At 41.0% G+C, this 18,545-nt stretch overlaps 1 protein-coding gene across 9 annotated transcripts in view; it reads right to left on the bottom strand.

Moving 5' to 3' along the window:
* The window catches only part of IPCEF1 (interaction protein for cytohesin exchange factors 1), a 183,006-nt gene that overhangs the window by 83,986 nt on the left and 80,475 nt on the right, over positions 1 to 18,545 (bottom strand). For 6 of the 9 annotated variants that reach the window (XR_003427982.1, XM_027082952.1, XM_027082988.1 and 3 more), the window contains 2 exons: positions 10,661 to 10,818; positions 9,648 to 9,700 (listed from right to left, as the gene is read on the bottom strand). Coding sequence is in view for 7 of the 9 variants with exons in the window: in XM_027082952.1 (XP_026938753.1) it covers positions 9,648 to 9,700; positions 10,661 to 10,808 (201 nt within the window). In the remaining 2 variants the exon portion in view is untranslated. Of the gene's footprint in view, positions 1 to 9,647; positions 9,701 to 10,660; positions 10,819 to 11,083; positions 11,207 to 18,545 lie in introns of those variants that run through there. The other 3 variants (XM_027083001.1, XM_027083018.1, XM_027082979.1) reach the window with 2 other exon arrangements.

Here is an 18,545-nt window from a genome sequence, read left to right as displayed (position 1 = left end):
TGCTCACAACCAAGATCAGGGTAATTATTCTATTGACTTCTAATATATATAGTAACTATTAACTCTTACAGGTACAATTTACCCCCCATGATATATTAAAATTCACCATAAAGTGGTTTGTCATTACATCAAACTTCACAATGGTCCTGGTATTAAGCAAAATTATATAGTGTTATGCTAGTCTTGATTTGTGGCATTTACCCAAGTTCCATGGTGTAAAACTTCACGATTGCCAATTTTAGCGCTACTTTAACGAAGCCACAACAATTCCTAAATATTTTAGATCCAAGCCAGCTCCAGCTGATAAAGCTATTAGGCATGTTTCTCCACAAACACCTTTGCCCCACAAACATCTTTCCTCCTTCCTGGCAAATTAAACTCAACTTTGTAAACAGAATTTTAAAGCTTTTACATATTAAAATTTTACCTGTAAAAATACATGAAAAACTTGCTTAGTTTTTTTCAGAAGACTAACCACTTTAATATTACTTAATAAGTGAATATGAAAAGAAAATCTCTAATAGTGAAAAATGAAGATAGATAAGAGACTTTTATAATAACAATAGACAGTAATTGAAAACAATGATAGCTAAGAAATATATATAAAGCTTATACTCATATAATGTTTGCCATAGGCCAGTCACTGCTCTGAGTCTTTTCATAAATACCTGGATTGAATTCTCACAACATTTATGGCTTAGGTGCTATTATAATGCACATTTTACAGATGAGGAAATTGAAGCAAACGGAGGTTCAGTATTGTGCCCAAAGTCACAGGAGTAAATGGTAAAATGCAAATATTTGTTTCAAGAGTAAAATTCACAAAGTAGTAGCCTTTAAGGTATTTGCTTTGGTTGTTGATGTTGTATAACGGAGGAGGACAGAGAAGCAAGGACTAGAGTCTGAGGGGAAGCTGGAAGCAATGGCACTTTCTACACAGAAGAGAAATTCGAGAAATATTATAAAAGAAGGACTAGGGGGCTTCCCTGGTGGCACAGTGGTTGAGAGTCCGCCTGCCGATGCAGGGGACACGGGTTCGTGCCCCGGTCCGGGAAGATCCCACATGCCGCGGAGCGGCTGGGCCCGTGAGCCATGGCCGCTGAGCCTGCGCGTCCGGAGCCTGTGCTCCGCAACGGGACAGGCCACGGCAGTGAGAGCGAGGCCCACGTACCGCAAAAAACAAAACAAAACAAAAAACAAAAAAAGAAAGACTAGGGCAAAGGGGAAGAAGAAAGAGAGAGGAGAAAAGGAAGGATGCACAGGGAGCTGAGGGGGAAGAGGAGGAGGATTTTAGAACATGGAAAGTGAGGGAGAGCAATGTGCCAGGGAAAGAGTTTCTAGCTTAAGCAATGGGATAAATGACATCAATATAGAGGACACAGTCATATATACTGAATTATAATATATTCAGTAATAAACATATTGAGTTTGATGTACATAAGAGGCATCTGATGGAAATAGTATATATAGTACGTAAGGGTTTAAGGATTTGGAGGAAATCTGGAATAAAGACATAAAATTAGGAATCATCAGTGTACAGAGAGTGGACGTCTTGAGTTTGGATAAGATAACCCACATGTGTAGAATGTCAAAGGGTTGAAGTCAGAATCCGAAGGAAGACCAGTATGTTTACACGGAAGCAGGAGGAAAGGTCTAGGAGACTGAGCAGAACAGCACAGGACAAAAGAAAACCAGGAGAGGAGCTGCCATGGAAGTGAGGGAGAGATTGAAGGGAAAGGTGAGCCCAAACCATTAAATACTACCAGTGTCAAAGAGAAAGAAAAAGTTACTGGAGACCTTGGCAAAACAGTTTCATTGTCGTGTTGGCTGGAAAACAAATTCCAGTGGCTTGGGGAGGAATGGGAATTAAAGAAGTCAACACAGCACTGAAGACTAGTCTCACCAGAACCTTGATTAAAAAGAGGAGACATGATAGTAACAGGAGGGCCTAGGGCCAAAAGAGAGATCCTCACGTGTTTTTTCAAAACCACACTCCTGTGCTTATCATCTCTCCTGCAGTAAATTCCAGATACACACTTACTCACTGATAGTGGGGAGTGGAAATTGAAAAGCAATTTAACAACATGGTATCAAGAGTCTCAACTCTATCATATTCTAACTCACTGAGCACACAGCTCTTTCTTCCTTCTTTTCTTTCTTACTCTTTGATTTTACTTTTAAGGTAATGAAATCTAAATACACTCATGTCTCCCTATGTACAACTTCCCTCTCATTCACCCCAGGTTACACTAAGCTGAATGTGATTTTTATCATTCCCATGCGATTTTAGTATTTATAAGCAACATTCACAATACTATAAATAATAGCATTAATGGAGATATTTAATTTTTAGTATTGTGTTTTTGAGATTTTTTTCCATGTTGAGACAGTAGCTCTAATTCTAATATAGCACTGTAGTGAATGAAAATGACACAATTTATTTATCCATTCACTTAAGGACCCACATTTAATTTACTATCACAACACTGTTGCAATTAACAACTTTGTATAACTGCACTGTGCCCCTGGACACGTGTTCCTCTGGGCTAGAGTATTTATCTGAGAGTGGACTTCATGGTCATAGGATACGTGCATCTTTAATATTGCAGGTATCCCCAAATTGCTTTCAAAGTGTCCTACTTATAATCCCTCCTGCAATATATAAAACTTTTAGTTCTCTACAACCTGGAATATGTTTTGGTCTTTTCTTTCAAAATTTCAGCAATCTTTCTACCTGTTTCTTTTTTTTTTTTTAACTATTCCATTATTTTCTGCTCTTAATTTTCTGTCTTAATTTTTAATCTGTTTATCTCCCTGTGCCATACATGTCCTGCATAAATTTGTCAATTTACTAACACTCTTTTAGAAAGTATCCAACGTGGAATGTATGCCATTTACTGAGCTTTCTATTTCAAACGTTATGGTTTCTTTTCCAATACCTCAGTTTTTTCAAAGCCCACTTGCATTTTATACTTTTTCATTTGTGCCTGCTTTTGTTTCAAAATTGTACAAAAGATTCTTTGAGCTTCATACTTAAAATTTTTTGTCATGCTTTAAAATTTTGTTTTTATGTAAAATAAAGGTATACTTGAATTTTGTATTTGAGAGCCTATCTTTCTTAGCATTTCTCAAATGTTTTGGACTTTTAAGTTTGCAGAATTGTGAGTGGAAGGGCCTTATGTTCTCTCCCCCTCCCTCTCTCTCTCAGTCTCTCCCTCCCTCTCTGCTCCCCTTTCCCCCATTACGGCCGCACCTCCCTCCTTATCCGTTTGGACGTTGCCTCCACCTGATGTGGAATCGGTCCTACAATCAGGTCCTGACGCCGTCATGGGAACTCCTGCCTATCCAGTTGCTGGTCTGGCTGGTGACTAGGTTTAGCTCCTGATTTTGATACGTGTCCCTATTCCTTCCTTCTTAGGCCCTCAGGTAGCTTGTGGAATTGTGTAACCCCAGGCAGTGCTTTAACAACTGTTTTCTCTTTTCATCTTTAGCCCCTTTCACAAGTGGGGAAGCTGCCGTTTACCACTGTCATTGAGAAGTGAACGTAGGGGCTTCCCTGGTGGCACAGCAGTTAAGAATCCGCCTGCCAGTGCAGGGGACACAGGTTCCAGCCCTGGTCAGGGAAGATCCCACATGCCGCGGAGCAACTAAGCCCGTGCGCCACAACTACTGAGCCTGCGCTCTAGAGCCTGCAAGCCACAACTACTGAGCTCGAGAGCCACAACTACTGAAGCCTACAAGCCACAACTACTGAAGCCCGTGCTCCACAACAAGAGAAGCCACCGCAATAAGAAGCCCGTGCACTGCAAGGAAGAGTAGCCCGTGCTCACCGCAACTAAAGGCCGTGGGCAGCAACCAAGACCCAACACAGCCAAAAATAAATAAAATTTAAAAAAAGAAGTGACCACAGTTCTCTCATATTTAGTGGAGCGTTTTCCCACCTCCCTAACCTGGACCAGGAGGCAAACTGCTTCCTGCCTCCAGATGAGGTAGGTGCCCAGCAGGCCGTAGCTTCAGTCATGTTGCCACTTTTTATTTCTGATCCATAGAGATGATTACTGTGTTTTTGAGCCTAACTGTGCTTTCCCTGTTTTCTCTGTTTCTCTTTGTCTATCATTGCTCTGTATTTACAGCAGAGTGGAGTGTCTACGTGTGAACCTGCAGAACCATTATTGAATGGAAGCCAGTCATTTAATGTATGAGATTCCATCTTGAAATCACAGTTTAAGTGTCAAGCGAGTCCCTTCCCACAGTAGCTTCAATATCCCACCAAGACATCTGTCCAATTCCGTTCCTGGCACCTTAGACTTTTTTCTGTCCTAGAGAAATGTCAGGCACCTTAACAACTCCATACTTCTGAATGCTTTATTCTCTTCCCCCATTTTTCATCTGCGTAATGCTTACTCATCCTTTCAGATCGAGGTCAAATGCCACCTCCACCATAAAGCCCTTTCTGACTTTAGAAGGCATGAGCTCTTATAAAAATCTTACATTCACCCAGTGTTATTTATTTGTAGTCACTGTAACAATTGATTTATATTATTTCCCAAAGATCTTCATGGTAGGTACTATCTTTACCTTCCTTTTCACGAAAGGAACTTCATCTCGGTGTGCTTAAGTAACTTCCCCTCAGATCACACATAGCTAGTAGCAGAGCCAAGACTAGGACCCAGGCCAGTCAGGCTCCTACGCCTATTGTTTAACTCAGTGTTACTACTTCTTCTGTCTTTTATATTCCACAATGCATTGCTGATGCCTCTTAAATGGATATTATAATCTATCTGTTTATATATCTGAGTGGTACATACATGGTAGTAACACAGTCCATCTAATGGTCCAACCCTCTATCCCACACAGCTCTTCGATCACTTCCCCTGTTAATGTTGCTTTTCACCAAATCTCTTTTATCAGCTCTGTAGCTGAATGACGACTTTGCTTAGAGTCAATGATTGGCCAAGCATTCAAGATAGAATTGACATTATTGAACATGTCATGACTTCAAAATCTAGCACCTAGAGGGATGCCTGGCACATAGGAAGCATTCAATAAATATTTACCGAAAGATTAACTGGGTCTTGTATTAAATTTTACTTCCTATAATGCCTTAATAATAGTGCCTGGTACAAGTGGAGATTTAACAACTATCTGGAAAGCCATCTCTACTGTTTGATTACTCAGAGCTGAAAAATACCTCTGCTAACATCGGCAGAGAAAAGCAACATAAAAGTTGCTCCAACATCTTTCTTCCCCCAGAGAGGCACATACACAGAGAAAAGCCCCTGGGATCAGCTGACACTAAGTTTGAACCCACCCGGAGAGATGACCCTTGGCGTTTCCTTGAAGGTAAAATACTATTTCCTCAAAAAACACAGTAGCTCTCCAGCATCCTGTTTTAACCATATCCACCAAATACTAAGAATCAGGAACCCAAGAAGTAGGAAGGCGTGGGGTGGAGGAGAGGCGCTGGGAGGAGGGACACAAGTTTTCCAGTGGTAGCTAACAAGCCCTCACCCAGGCATCTGTTCCCCAGATAGCTGTCATGCACTTCTCCACTCGAGTCCTACTTGGGACAGAAAATATGCAAAACAGTCTCCTGTGTCCAAGGCAGCATTGGCACAGCCAATTCAACATAGAGTTCTGTTGATGGAGCCTAAAAAAACAAGGTGCCAACATTTCAGCTCTTTCTAGTTGATCAAAAAGGTGGAAAATAGATTCCTCACTTCATCCCTGAATATCACCACATCCCTGAGACACACACCATGAGCACAGGGATGGAGTGGGGGGCAGAGCAGGTTCCCATGGGGGCTGGAATCGTATCTGGGCTGCTCACAGCACACAGTACACATAAAGGCCAGGCAATACACGTTCTGTGAACAACGAATGGAGAGCTCTCTTGTGAAGAAACGCATCGGGGCCCAGTCTGCTGTTAGATCACCACACAGATGACAGTCCACGCAACAGCAGATAACCCAGTGACCACAGGGCCAGAAGCAAATGTCCATTCACGTTCAGTGAGCTTGTCCTAATCAGCAGAAAACTGAGCAATGTAACCATGATTTATACGCAGAGACTTTCGTTTCAGGAAAAAGTTTTCACTTGACATTTTTTCCAGGCAATATTTACTGAAGTAAATTTATTTTAAACAATTTTCGAGAAAACACTGTCATAAAGTTTTGATCTAAGATGATTCTGACATTTCTTCCCCACTAGAGCAATCCCTGAAAGTAATCCCTGAAAGCTTTAGGTAAAAGAATTATGTACGATGGTAAAAGAGATGATGTGTACATTCCCTCTGAGCCTTGTCACCATTAAATTAAGGCTGTTTTCCTTCTCTAGGTAGAATGTTGTTACTAAAATCTGAGACCAGAGAAGTTTCTTAACCAAGCCTTAAGATTCACATGCTGGTCATTATTATTTATTTATCTATCTATTTATTTTAATAAGAAACTAATCATACCATATGACCCAGCAATCCCACTACTGGGCATATACCCTGAGAAAACCATAATTCAAAAAGAGTCATGTACCAAAATGTTCACTGCAGCTCTATTTACAATAGCCAGGACATGGAAGCAACCTAAGTGCCCATCATTGGATGAATGGATAAAGAAGACGTGGCACATATATACAATGGAATATTACTCAGCCATAAAAAGAAACGAAACTGAGCTATTTGTAAGGAGGTGGATGGACCTAGAGTCTGTCATACAGAGTGAAGTAAGTCAGAAAGAGAAAGACAAATACCGTATGCTAACACATATATATGGAATTTAAGGGAAAAAAATGTCATAAAGAACCTAGGGGTAAGACAGGAATAAAGACACAGACCTACTAGAGAACGGACTTGAGGATATGGGGGGGGGCGGGAAAGGTGAGCTGTGACAAAGCGAGAGAGTGGCAGGGACATATATACACTACCAAACGTAAGGTAGATAGCTAGTGGGAAGCAGCCGCATGGCACAGGGAGATCAGCTCGGTGCTTTGTGACCGCCTAGAGGGGTGGGATAGGGAGGGTGGGAGGGAGGGAGATGCAAGAGGGAAGAGATATGGGGACATACATATATGTATAACTGATTCATTTTATTATAAAGTAGAAACTAACACACCATTGTAAAGCAATTATACTCCAATAAAGATGTAAAAAAAAAAAAAGAAACTAATCATAAAAGAAAACTAAGCCATACGGATTTGATGTATAATGCTTAATCACCACAGTATAATGTACAGAAAGCCTTATAAACATCAAGAATTACACAAATGGATGTTTAGCGATTGTACCAAATTTAATCATTTATGTTAAAAATTTCCCAAAAAGCTACAGGTGACCCGGATCCTACAGGTGATTACCACCACTTACTGCACAACTACTAAGTGCCAAGGACCAGAGATTCAATGGCAAGCAAGTTCTAACACAGCTTCCAGTGAAACCCAGACGAAAGAGAGCTGAACAAGGATAATGAGGCCTGCACACCATTACAGTGCTTACCTAGAACTGGGGAGTCAGGGCAGGCCCTCCAGTTAAAGACCTGCGCCTAAGAGGATGTGATACAGAGATGCAGGTACAAGCCAGGAGGCATTGACCACCGAGTGCAGGTAGGTTTTGGACGTGGTCACCACATTCAGAGTGGCCAAGCCACGTCATGTAAGTTATGTTTGAAAGTATGAAGTTCAGCTGAGAGCCAAGCGAAGCCACTGAACAGATAGAAGCAGGGGGGTGGCAAAGTCACATCTGCAGTTAGGAAAATCCACCCTGGCTGTTGTGAGGCGGCGGAGAGTAGTCGGGGGTGGGGTAGTTGAGAGCAGGTGCAGAGAGAAGCAGAGAGCCCAGTGAACAGAAGGAAGGGCAAGCGTTGCATCTGCAAAGACGGAGAAATATTTAGGAGGGAAAACAGACAGAACTTGGTGAGTTAATACTTTTTGATTCTGTGTGAAGCTTTAGCTTTGAAAATTCTGCTCCTTCCCTTCAGAGGAGAGAAAACCGGAGGAAAGAAAAGAATACCAGCAGATAACAGCAACTCAGCTTAACAAAAAAAGAGCAATGCTTTTTAACTATGCTATACTATAATATACTATAATGAGATTTCAGATGCTTAGAGTCTACTTTCTTGAACAGTTTTATTAGCACCACTTCACCATATCACCCTGCCCCGACCAGGTGGTCGGCTTCTCCTCTTCGTACTCCAGCACCAAGCAGAGAGCTCAGCACATGTAGCTCAATACATGTTAGTTTAGTGGAAATGAGGTGTAATTCGGGATGCGATTAGGCCAAATGTGTCACGCCTACCGAAACTACCTAGCATAAAAATAGGTCTCCTGTGCTACATTTTATTTAGAGAACAAATGACAGCAGAAAATTGAACTAATTTTCTGAATGGAAAGATAAAGTAGGGTAACCACTGAAAAGCAGCTGGAAGAAATGCTTAAGAGAGACATTAAGCAGTACTGCCCAGATGCTGATGGCTGTGAGATAAAAATAACAGGTAAATAGACACACAAGGAGAGCTGAGCTGATTGCGTCTAGGAGTGGAGAATGGCTCATGAAATGAGAAAGACCCATAAAGAGCCAGAGTTCCCACCAAGAAGAACAGAATCCACTTGTGCCCAGGACCAAGGGGAAGCAGGTTACCTATTACAGCAGTAATAGCTATAGATTGGGGGCCACAGAATGATATGTTAGTCCTTTGGTAATCACATCTGCCATCTTTGTTCCAAAACCCAAGGCTATACTTTTTTTTATAAGATGTGGAGATTTTAACTTGTTTCAAGTCACAATTAAATCTCCAATTCCCACCTATTACAGTGGTTGACACTTGATAAACTCAGGAGAGGTAATCAGTGAGCATTAAATGAATGTCTCAATGAATGAATGAACGAACTTATTCATTTAATGTCCTTAGGTGGTCTCTTATTATCTTAATTTCCATTCTCTTAAACATGTAAGATGAACTCCTTCCAGCTGGAAGACTACATTTTTTCTTCAGAAAAAGCAAAGCAGTGTAATAATTAAACCCTCCATTACCTTTCTCAAGGATCCAGCAGTCCTAATTCTTTCTTTTCATATCTTTGTTCCACATAACACATACACATGACACATATGCTTATAATCCCATGCATTTTTTTCTTTTTAAAACTTTTCATAAACTTTGGCTTTTCTGAACCTGAGTCTCCCTGACTCTATCTTTACAGATCTGTGACATCCATTTGCTTTTGCCCTTGACCAAACCACAGTGAGGGCTTCCCTGGTGGCACAGTGGTTGGGAATCCGCCTGCCAATGCAGGGGACACGGGTTCGTGCCCCGGTCTGGGAAGATCCCACGTGCCGCGGAGTAGCTGGGCCCATGAGCCATGGCTGCTGAGCCTGTGCGTACGAAGCCTGTGCTCCGCAACGGGAGAGGCCACAGCAGTGAGAGGCCTGCGTACCGCAAAAAAAAAAAAAAAAAAAAGTAAATAGCTAGGAGTCTTAAACAAATGCTTGGTGATCATAAGAAACCCTCAGACTCTAACAAGAGGATCATTTAATTCCATTGTGACTAACCAAATGGAGGACAATAAATAGCTAGCCAAACTTAAAATCAACATAATTTTTTACTCATTCATCAAACTGACAATTAATATTTCAAGTCTGAAGTATTCCAAAGGGTACTTACAAGATCACTGCCATCAGTAGCCATGTATGATGTCAAATTGATAGAAACAAAAACTAGAAGAAAAGAAGGATTTTCAGTTAAATGTGGAATTAAATTGTTCATAAAATCGTATATCTCTTTGACGGGAAGAAGGACATTTCTATTTTGATTGATGAATTTCACAATAAACGTGATTCATTACATGGCCTTTTAATCCAGAATAAGCCCACTGTTAAAAACTGAGTTCATAAAATAAGCCAGAATTTCATCTGCAAGTTTGTCAGTATTTTTTTCAAGTCTACAGCAAGATGTATCTAGTTTTTATCTACTTAATATTGTATAATACATAAACGTATATCTTTGAAAAGTGAAAATATTTTCATCTTCATGATGAACAACATAATGTAAGATGCAGAAATATTTGATCCATTACTATTATTCTGATTGTGTTAATTTAACAATTTCAAAAATGTAACTAATCCCTCTGCCTCAGAAGTCCCAACTTTAATATAAAGATGAGCCCCTTTTGATGTATTGCACTTTGTAGTGGATTACCTGAAAAACAAGACACTCTGGTTTCAAGAAAAGGAGATGAAAACAAAAAGAAAAAAAAAATCTCATATCTTCAGACTTTGACAAGCGAGAAACTTGGTAAACATTCACAAGCCACTGAAACTCTCCCCAAAGCAAAGAGCTTTTCAGTTCTTCCCAGTGACACCATAAATGCAGATCCAAACCCCATGTGACTTTATTTCTTATACCAATGGTTCCCAAGTTCTGAAAGATGCATACCGCTTTTATATGTCAAAAATGTCATATTTCTATTACATAAATATGAATAAAACATTTATTTGTAAAATGCCAAAGAGAAAAACCACAATAAAAAGACCAACCAATTTAATTACTTAATTTTTAAATTACTTGTTTAAAAAATACACTAAAATATAAATAGAAAATCAAACCACAAGCTGATGAAAATATCTGCAATATACATTTAATACATGAGAATCATAACATAAAGAGTCCTTACTCACCGATAAGAAAATAATAAGCAGACTGGGAGATGAAGATGGTGAAATAGAAGGACGTGGAGCTCACCTCCTCCCACAGATACATCAAAACTATATCACATGTGGAGCAGTTCTCACAGAACACCCACTGAGTGCTGGCTGAAGGTCTCATACAGCCACAGCTGCAAGAAAGACCACCACATGACTGGGTAGGATGAAAGGGGGAGAAAAGGAAGCAGGACGGGACCTGTACCCCTGGAGGGAGCTGTGAAAAGTTCCCTCACCCTGGGAACCGCCTTCACTGGCTGGGAGATCAGCCAGGACAGATAGGAAGCTTCAGGGGCTCAGAGGTGAGTGCAGCAGCCAGCTTGTAGAAGGCAGGACAAACAGAGACCTGCACAGAAGGTCCTGGCCACCTCACTGCACGCCCCAGCCTGAAGCGCATACCTGCTGGAGTGCTCGCCGGTGGCAGCTGGGTTCTGATACTCGGGCTTCAGCAGACAAACCCAGGGAGGAGATTCAGTTAGGCCACGCAGAGACAGCCCCAAGGGCCTCAGGAGTGGTCCAGGTCACAGCTGGCGGTGTGTGAGGGCAAATAGGAGCCCTATTGCCACTGCTAGTGCAAAGGGAGGGGCATGGCCCTGTCACAGCAGCCTCACTCTCAGCCTGCTCACAGAGGGTGCAGCCCCAACTCTACAAGCTCTGGGCGCACCCAAACACCTGCAGGTTGCCCACACACAGAAGTGGGGCTGAAATCTGAACTGATTCCTGGTGGGCGCGTGACTTCCACAGATTTACGCCACTGGCAGATTTGTGAGCGCAGCGCCTGAGGGACTTGCAGCCTGATTGCCAGCTTTTCCTCTGCTGAGATGGGGCAGAGGGCAGTTTCAACAGTGCACTTTGTAAGCACGCACAAGGGTGAGAGGCAACATCACAGAGCACACGTCTCAGTGGACGGCTCCTGCGGGGGAATACCCACTGGCTCCTTTCCCAGCGAGAGTGCGCCAGTCCCTTTCCCAGCGAGAGTGCGCCACAGCTTAGAACCAGATCTGAGGGCTTCTATTCCAATAAGTGGGGAGCAGGCCCTGCCCCCGACAGGGCTATGACAACCATGGAGCAAAGAGGAGACCCCTCCAACATCCAGTGCAGGCTTTGGCCACCACAACATCAATCACACCCTCTATCAAGGGGATAATGGCCAGCACACACTGAGGAAAGATGTGGCAGGCATCCATACCGAAAACAGCCCTAGCACGAAAAATATTAGCCTCATACAGGATGCTAAAAATATTAGACTCAAATAAAAACAGCCCTTCAAGACCACAATAGATAACTGCTTCTCCTAAATTAATAGAGTCAGAGAAATATAAGTAAAATGAAGGAGAAACCATTCCCAATTAAAAGAAGAGAAATCCCCTGAAAGAACAAACAATGAGACAGACCTCTCCAGTTTACTAGACCCCAAGTTCAAAAAGGAAGTAATAAAAATCCTGAAGAAATTAAGAAAGACTATGGATAGAAGTGTGGATCACTGTAATGAGGAAGTAGAAACTATAAAGAGGACAATTAAAATTAGACAACTCAATTGCCAAGATGAAAACTGAGGTAAATGCAACAAATAGCAAACTAAATAATGCAGAAGAGAGAAGAAGTGATCTGGAAGATAGAATAATGGAAATCACTCAATCAGAATAGCAGACAGAAAGAAAAATGAAAAAAATGAAAGCAACATGAGACCTATGGGATAATATAAAGCGTGCCACAGGAAGATCAGCTCAGTGCTTTGTGACCACCTAGAGGGCTGGGATAGGGAGGGTGGGAGCGAGACGCAGAGGGAGGAGATATGGGGATATAGGTATATGTATAGCTGATTCACTTTGCTATAAAGCAGAAACTAACACACCAATGTAAAGCAATTATACTCCAATAAAGATGTTAAAAAAAAAAAAGCATGCCAATCTACACATAACAGGGATCCCAGAGGATAAAAAATAGAAAAGGGGACCAAAAAAGTATTTGAAGAAATTATGGCTGAAAACTTCCAAAACCTAAAGAAGGAAAGATATTCAGGTACAGGAAACACAGAAATGAAATGAACTGTCAGAAAAAAAAAAAAAACCTCTTTTAAAATCACGTCAAAAAAAAAATAAACCTCTTTTAAAATCATGTCAAAAAAAAATAAAATACCTAGGAATAAACTTGACCAAGGAGGTGAAAGACTTATACACTGAGAACTATAAAACACTGATAAAGGAAACTGAAGATGATTCAAAGAAATGGAAAGATACCCCATGCTCTTGGATTGGAAGAATTAATATTGTTAAAATGACCATATTACCCAAAGCAATCTACAGATTTAATGCAATGCACCCTATCAAATTACCCATGATATTTTTCACAGAACTAGAACAAATAATCCTAAAATTTATATGGAACCACAAAAGACCCAGAATTGCTAAAGCAATCCTGAGGAAAAAGAAGAAAGCTAGAGGCATGACACTCCCAGACTTCAGACAATACTACAAAACTACATAATCAAAATAGCATGGTATTAGCACAAAACAGACATATGGATCAATGAAACAGAATAGCCCAGAAATAAACCCATACACCTATGGTCAATTAATCTTCGACAAAGGAAGCAAGAATATACAATGGAGAAAAGACAGTCTCTTCAGCAGGTGTTGTTGGGAAAGCTGGACAGCTGCATGTAAATCAATGAAGTTAGAACACTCCCTCACAACATACACAAAAATAAACGAAAAATGACTTAAAGACTTAAATATAAGACAGGACACCTTAAAACTCCTAGAAGAGAACATAGGCAGAACATCCTCCATCATAAACTGAGCTTGGTATTAACAGATCCACACTACTACATATAAAACAGATAAGCAACAAGGTCCTACTCTACAGCATAGGGAACTAGATTCAATACCTTATAATAACCTACAATGGAAAAGAATCTGAAAAACTATATATACATATGTGTAGATACATATATATGTATAACTGTATCACCTTTCTGTACACCAGAAACTAACACAACAGTCTAAATCAAATATACTTCAAGAAAAAAAACTAAAAATTAAAAAAAATAAAATAGAGAACGAATAAAATAGCAAGTGAAGGAAAATTCAAAACATAAAAATGACTAATGTTTAATCTCATTAGTAATAAAATATGTGCAGAGTAAAACAACAGCCTAATTCCATTTTCATTCTTCAAGATTGGCATACACAAAAGAATTGTCAGAAGCCAAGTTTGCTGGAGGTGTGGTGAAAAGAATAATTTGTTGTTGGGATGTCAAATTATTACAGCCTTACTGGAGGGCAAGATGATGTTGATGACAGTGGTGACAACGGCTGCTGACATTTGCTGCATCTTTACTATGTGCCATCAACCATGCTTAGTACTACTGAGTTTTCAATAATTCTTAATGAAAAAGTAGGGTAAAATATGTGCGATTTAACTTCATTCAATTTTTATTATAAAAATGTGGGTTTACATACATACAACTCAAACATCAATGCAATGGGAAAAACGTCTGAAGAAATCCACAGCAAAATGTGTATAGTAATTATGAGTTATAATAAGAAGTTATTTTTTATTCCCATACCTATTTATTTTCCTACAATAAGTGTTTATTTATAAAATGAAGATGTTCAGGTAAAATACTATGAATATTTTTTGATTCTGTATACTAATGTATTTTTCGTATCAATCAACTGAGCAAGTACATAATAAGTAAAAGCTAGTTTTAATTCAGCAGTGCTTTTAGGTAAAGAAGCTTGCAGAACTTGTAGAAGTTAAAAGCGAAGCTTGGAATTGGTCTGGACTGAACTTAAATCCCAGCTTAAATACAGCTTTTACTCTGTAATCGTGGGCAAATAACTGATGTTTTGAGACCTCAGGACTCCCATCTGTGAAATGTGGATAAGAATTGTATTTTCTTCTTAGGATCAGATAAGAATTAAATGAGAAAATATCTTTATTTTCTTTATCTATAAAATATCTATAAAATATCTATATCTATAAAATATCTTTATAAGGCCCTTTATAAGGGGCTTAACATAGAATAAATGCTCAATAAATTATTTTATTGTCATAAAACATACTCATTCCCTAAGCAAGCATTTATTAAAGGTCAATTATATATACTCTTTAAATAAGTTGTAAGGGATCACAGTGTAACCTTTCCTGACTCTATGCAGATGGCTAATTGGCCCCTCCCCTATAATAACATAAATTGATTGCATTTATTAAGCAGTTACTATGTGCCTGGCCAATTGATGATTTAATATATCATGCTATACTACTGTTAGAACCACTTTATGAATAATATACTATTATTAGTCCCATGTCTTAGATAAGGCAATTTAGAGGAGGAAGTTAGTAAATAGGTATTTCCAAATTCAAACCCAGACTCCAGAGCCTGCTCTCTTAACCACCACAATATTATCCTGGCTCCCTCAAAGTCTCCCACTAACTCCTAATGGCCTTGGTATTGTACCATGATGCTCTGGACAGGTCTCCCTGGTTTGACAATGAGAATGTCAAAAAGGCAGAGGCCAAGACCCAGTCTTCTTTATGCCCCATGTTCTAGCGCAGTGAGGCACACAGCTTAGACTGTACCCTCAGGCAACTTTATTTTTTCAGTGGAAACCTAAACCCCTTCACTCAGCCAGCTTTCTAGTAGTAAAACAAGCACAGAATTGACAGGAGATGATGGAAGACAAAGGGAAAAATTCACCTCTAAGTCTTCTCCTAAGCATTGGGATAGGTAGACAATACACTTCTTCAGTCACTGATATTAAGCCTTCCTTGGAACTCGAGGAATACTTCCCTTGTACATATTGTACCTCTTTACCACTTGACTGTCTCTTAAATGCATCCATTCTGTCTCTACCCATTGCTACCACCGTAGCAATTGGACCACTGCAGGAACATCCTAGCTGATGTCCTGGCTTTCCTTCTTGCCCAGAGTCATGTTTTTTCAATGCACATCTAACTATTCATCTCTTTCCTTACACTTCTACAATAGCTGTTGAGTCTTGAGATAAAGACCAAAATTATGAAAGGAAGGCTTTGTACTACCAGCCCTTTGCTTCCTTCTCCAACCTCAACTTGGATCATTTCCATGTCTCTTTCTTTCCATCTCCCTGACTCACTAGATATGTTTTAAATTCCTTAAACATGTTTCTACCAATCTCAGAACCTTTGTGCATGCTCTTCAACAGTCACTAGCCAAGATGACTTATACCATCTAATCTTTCAACACTCAGACCAAATATCATTTAGTCAAGAAAGCTTTCCATGATCCTTATTAGAGATCAATCTCCTTTTGTTTGCCCTCATAGTACCTTATCTTTTACTTATAGAAGGTCTCAGAGTTGTACAGAATTATTAATTTTGCAATTAGTTCTTTAACATCTGACCTCCCACTATAGTATAACTTGTCTAAGGGCAGGCACTCTGTCTTACCTTTTCTATCTGTTTACTGCTATATCCACAGTCATTGTATACCAGGTGATTAAATAGACATTTGTTGAGCAAATGAATTAAAAATACAAAAAAATGAAAGTACTAAACTATAGATGAGTTTCCATAAAGAAAACCTATGAATTACAAAGTTTTTCATTTAGTGAAATAGTACTGTCATGAATATCCCATGAGAAATCTTCCCAATCTGAAGAATATGGAAATAAAACTGTGTTGATTGATGTCAAACTTCCCAAATCAAAGAGCAAGTGGGTAGAAATAATATGCAATCACTGGTGCAAGGAAGCATAGGTGAGGGGACCTAGGAATGAATGTACCTTTGTGGAGGCTATGGGAGTGTTTACTTAATGATTTTGGAGTTTCGGTACTTTGTTCCCTGAGGTAGTTGACATATATAAAATCTAAAATTTCACCAGAATGATTCAATGATAAATAATATGTAGCTCCAAGATTTGATAAAAATATTTATAAAGCACACCATAAAAGTAACTCATGAAAAATAATAATAATGCTGGCAAAAGTGCTTCGGAAGTAATTATTTTTCCATTTTCCCAACCTTTCTGAGAATGTCAGTTTGAGCAAGGTGCCCATGAGTGAAAGAGTTAAAGGAAGAAGTAGTAGTTATTTGGTATGTCTTGATAAAGAATTTTTGTATAGTTCCCAGGAATTAAAAACATATAAGAGCCTAACGACAGGGTAACAAATAACATTGTAAGTCAAGTTTCCAGTTCTTTGTTTTCAACAAAATTGAAGAAAAATCTACTTTAAGTCTCTTAATCATTAAAAGTAGTAGTTGTGGGTTTCCCTGGTGGCGCAGTGGTTGAGAGTCCACCTGCCGATGCAAGGGACACGGGTTTGTGCCCTGGTCCAGGAGGATCCCACATGCCGCGGAGCGGCTGGGCCCATAAGCCATGGCCACTGAGTCTGCGCGTCCAGAGCCTGTGCTCCGCAATGGGAGAGGCCACAACAGTGAGAGGCCTGTGTATCGAAAAAAAAAAAAAAAAGTAGTTGTGATAAATTACCATAATATTTGGCATATCCTTGGAAGGAGTCCAAAAAGTGCTCCATTCCCATCTATTTATTTATGTGAAAAATAGTTTTAAGTGCTCAGCATACATAAAAAACAATAATAGGATTAAAATTGGTTCTGAACTCTCATTCTAGAAGTAAATAATATTCATGGGTATGTTACATAATTAGAAGGAAAGCTTCATCTATGTCATTAAACAATGCATTTTCAATAAAAAATATTTACCTCTTGGGCTTCCGGGAAGATGGCAGAAGAGTAAGACACGGAGATCACCTTCCTCCACACAGATACACCAGAAATACATCTATACGTGGAACAACTCCTACAGAACACCTAATGAACGCTGGCAGAAGACCTCAGACCTCCCAAAAGGCAAGAAACCCCCCACGTACCTGGGTAGGGCAAAAGAAAAAAGAATAAACAGAGACAAAAGGATAGGACGGGACCTGCACCAGTGGGAGGGAGCCGTGAAGGAGGAAAGGTTTCCACACACTAGGAGCCCCTTCGTGGGCGGAGACTGCGTGTGGCGGAGGGGGGAAGCTTCGGAGCCGCGGAGGAGAGCACAGACAGCAACAGAGGTGCGGAGGGCAAAGCGGGGAGATTCCCGCACAGAGGATCAGGGCCGACCCGCACTCACCAGGCCGAGAGGCTTGTCTGCTCACCCGCTGGGGCGGGCGGGGCTGGGAGCTGAGGCTCGGGCTTCGGGTCGGAGCACCGGGAGAGGACTGGGGTTGGCGGCGTGAACACAGCCTGCAGGGGGTCGGTGCACCACGGCTAGCCGGGAGGGAGTCCAGGGAAAAGTCTGGAGCTGCCGAAGAGGCAAGAGACTTTTTCTTCCCTCTTTGTTTCCTGGTGCGCGAGGAGAAGGGATTAAGAGCGCTGCTTAAAGGAGCTCCAGAGACGGGCGCAAGCCGTGGCCAAACGGGCGGACCCCAGAGACGGGCCTAAGACGCTAAGGCTGCTGCTGCCGCCACCAAGAAGCCTGTGTGCGAGCACAGGCCACTGTCCACACCTCCCCTCCCGCGGAGCCTGTGCAGCCCGCCACTGTCAGGGTCCCGGGAACCAGGGCCAATTCCCCCGGAAGAAAGCACGGCGCGCCTCAGGCTGGTGCAACGTCACGCTGGCGCAACGTCACGCTGGCCTCTGCCGCCGCAGGCCCGCCCCGCACTCCGTGCCCCTCCCTCCCCGAATCCGCGGCTCCTTTAACCCCGTCCTGTCTGAGCGAAGAACAGACGCCCTCCGGCGACCTACACGCAGAGGCGGGGCCAAATCCAAAGCTGAGCCCCTGGGAGCTGTGAGAACATAGAAGAGAAAGGGAAATCTCTCCCAGCAGCCTCAGAAGCAGCGGATTAAATCTCCACAATCAACTGGATGTCT

This window comes from Aethalodelphis obliquidens, unplaced genomic scaffold (assembly GCF_003676395.1).
Source record: "Aethalodelphis obliquidens isolate GAN/ISIS:26980383/991018 unplaced genomic scaffold, ASM367639v1 scaffold3, whole genome shotgun sequence".
NCBI lineage: Eukaryota > Metazoa > Chordata > Mammalia > Artiodactyla > Delphinidae > Aethalodelphis > Aethalodelphis obliquidens.
Note: the sequence above shows the minus strand (reverse complement) of the source record. Positions and strands in the feature narration are given on the sequence as shown.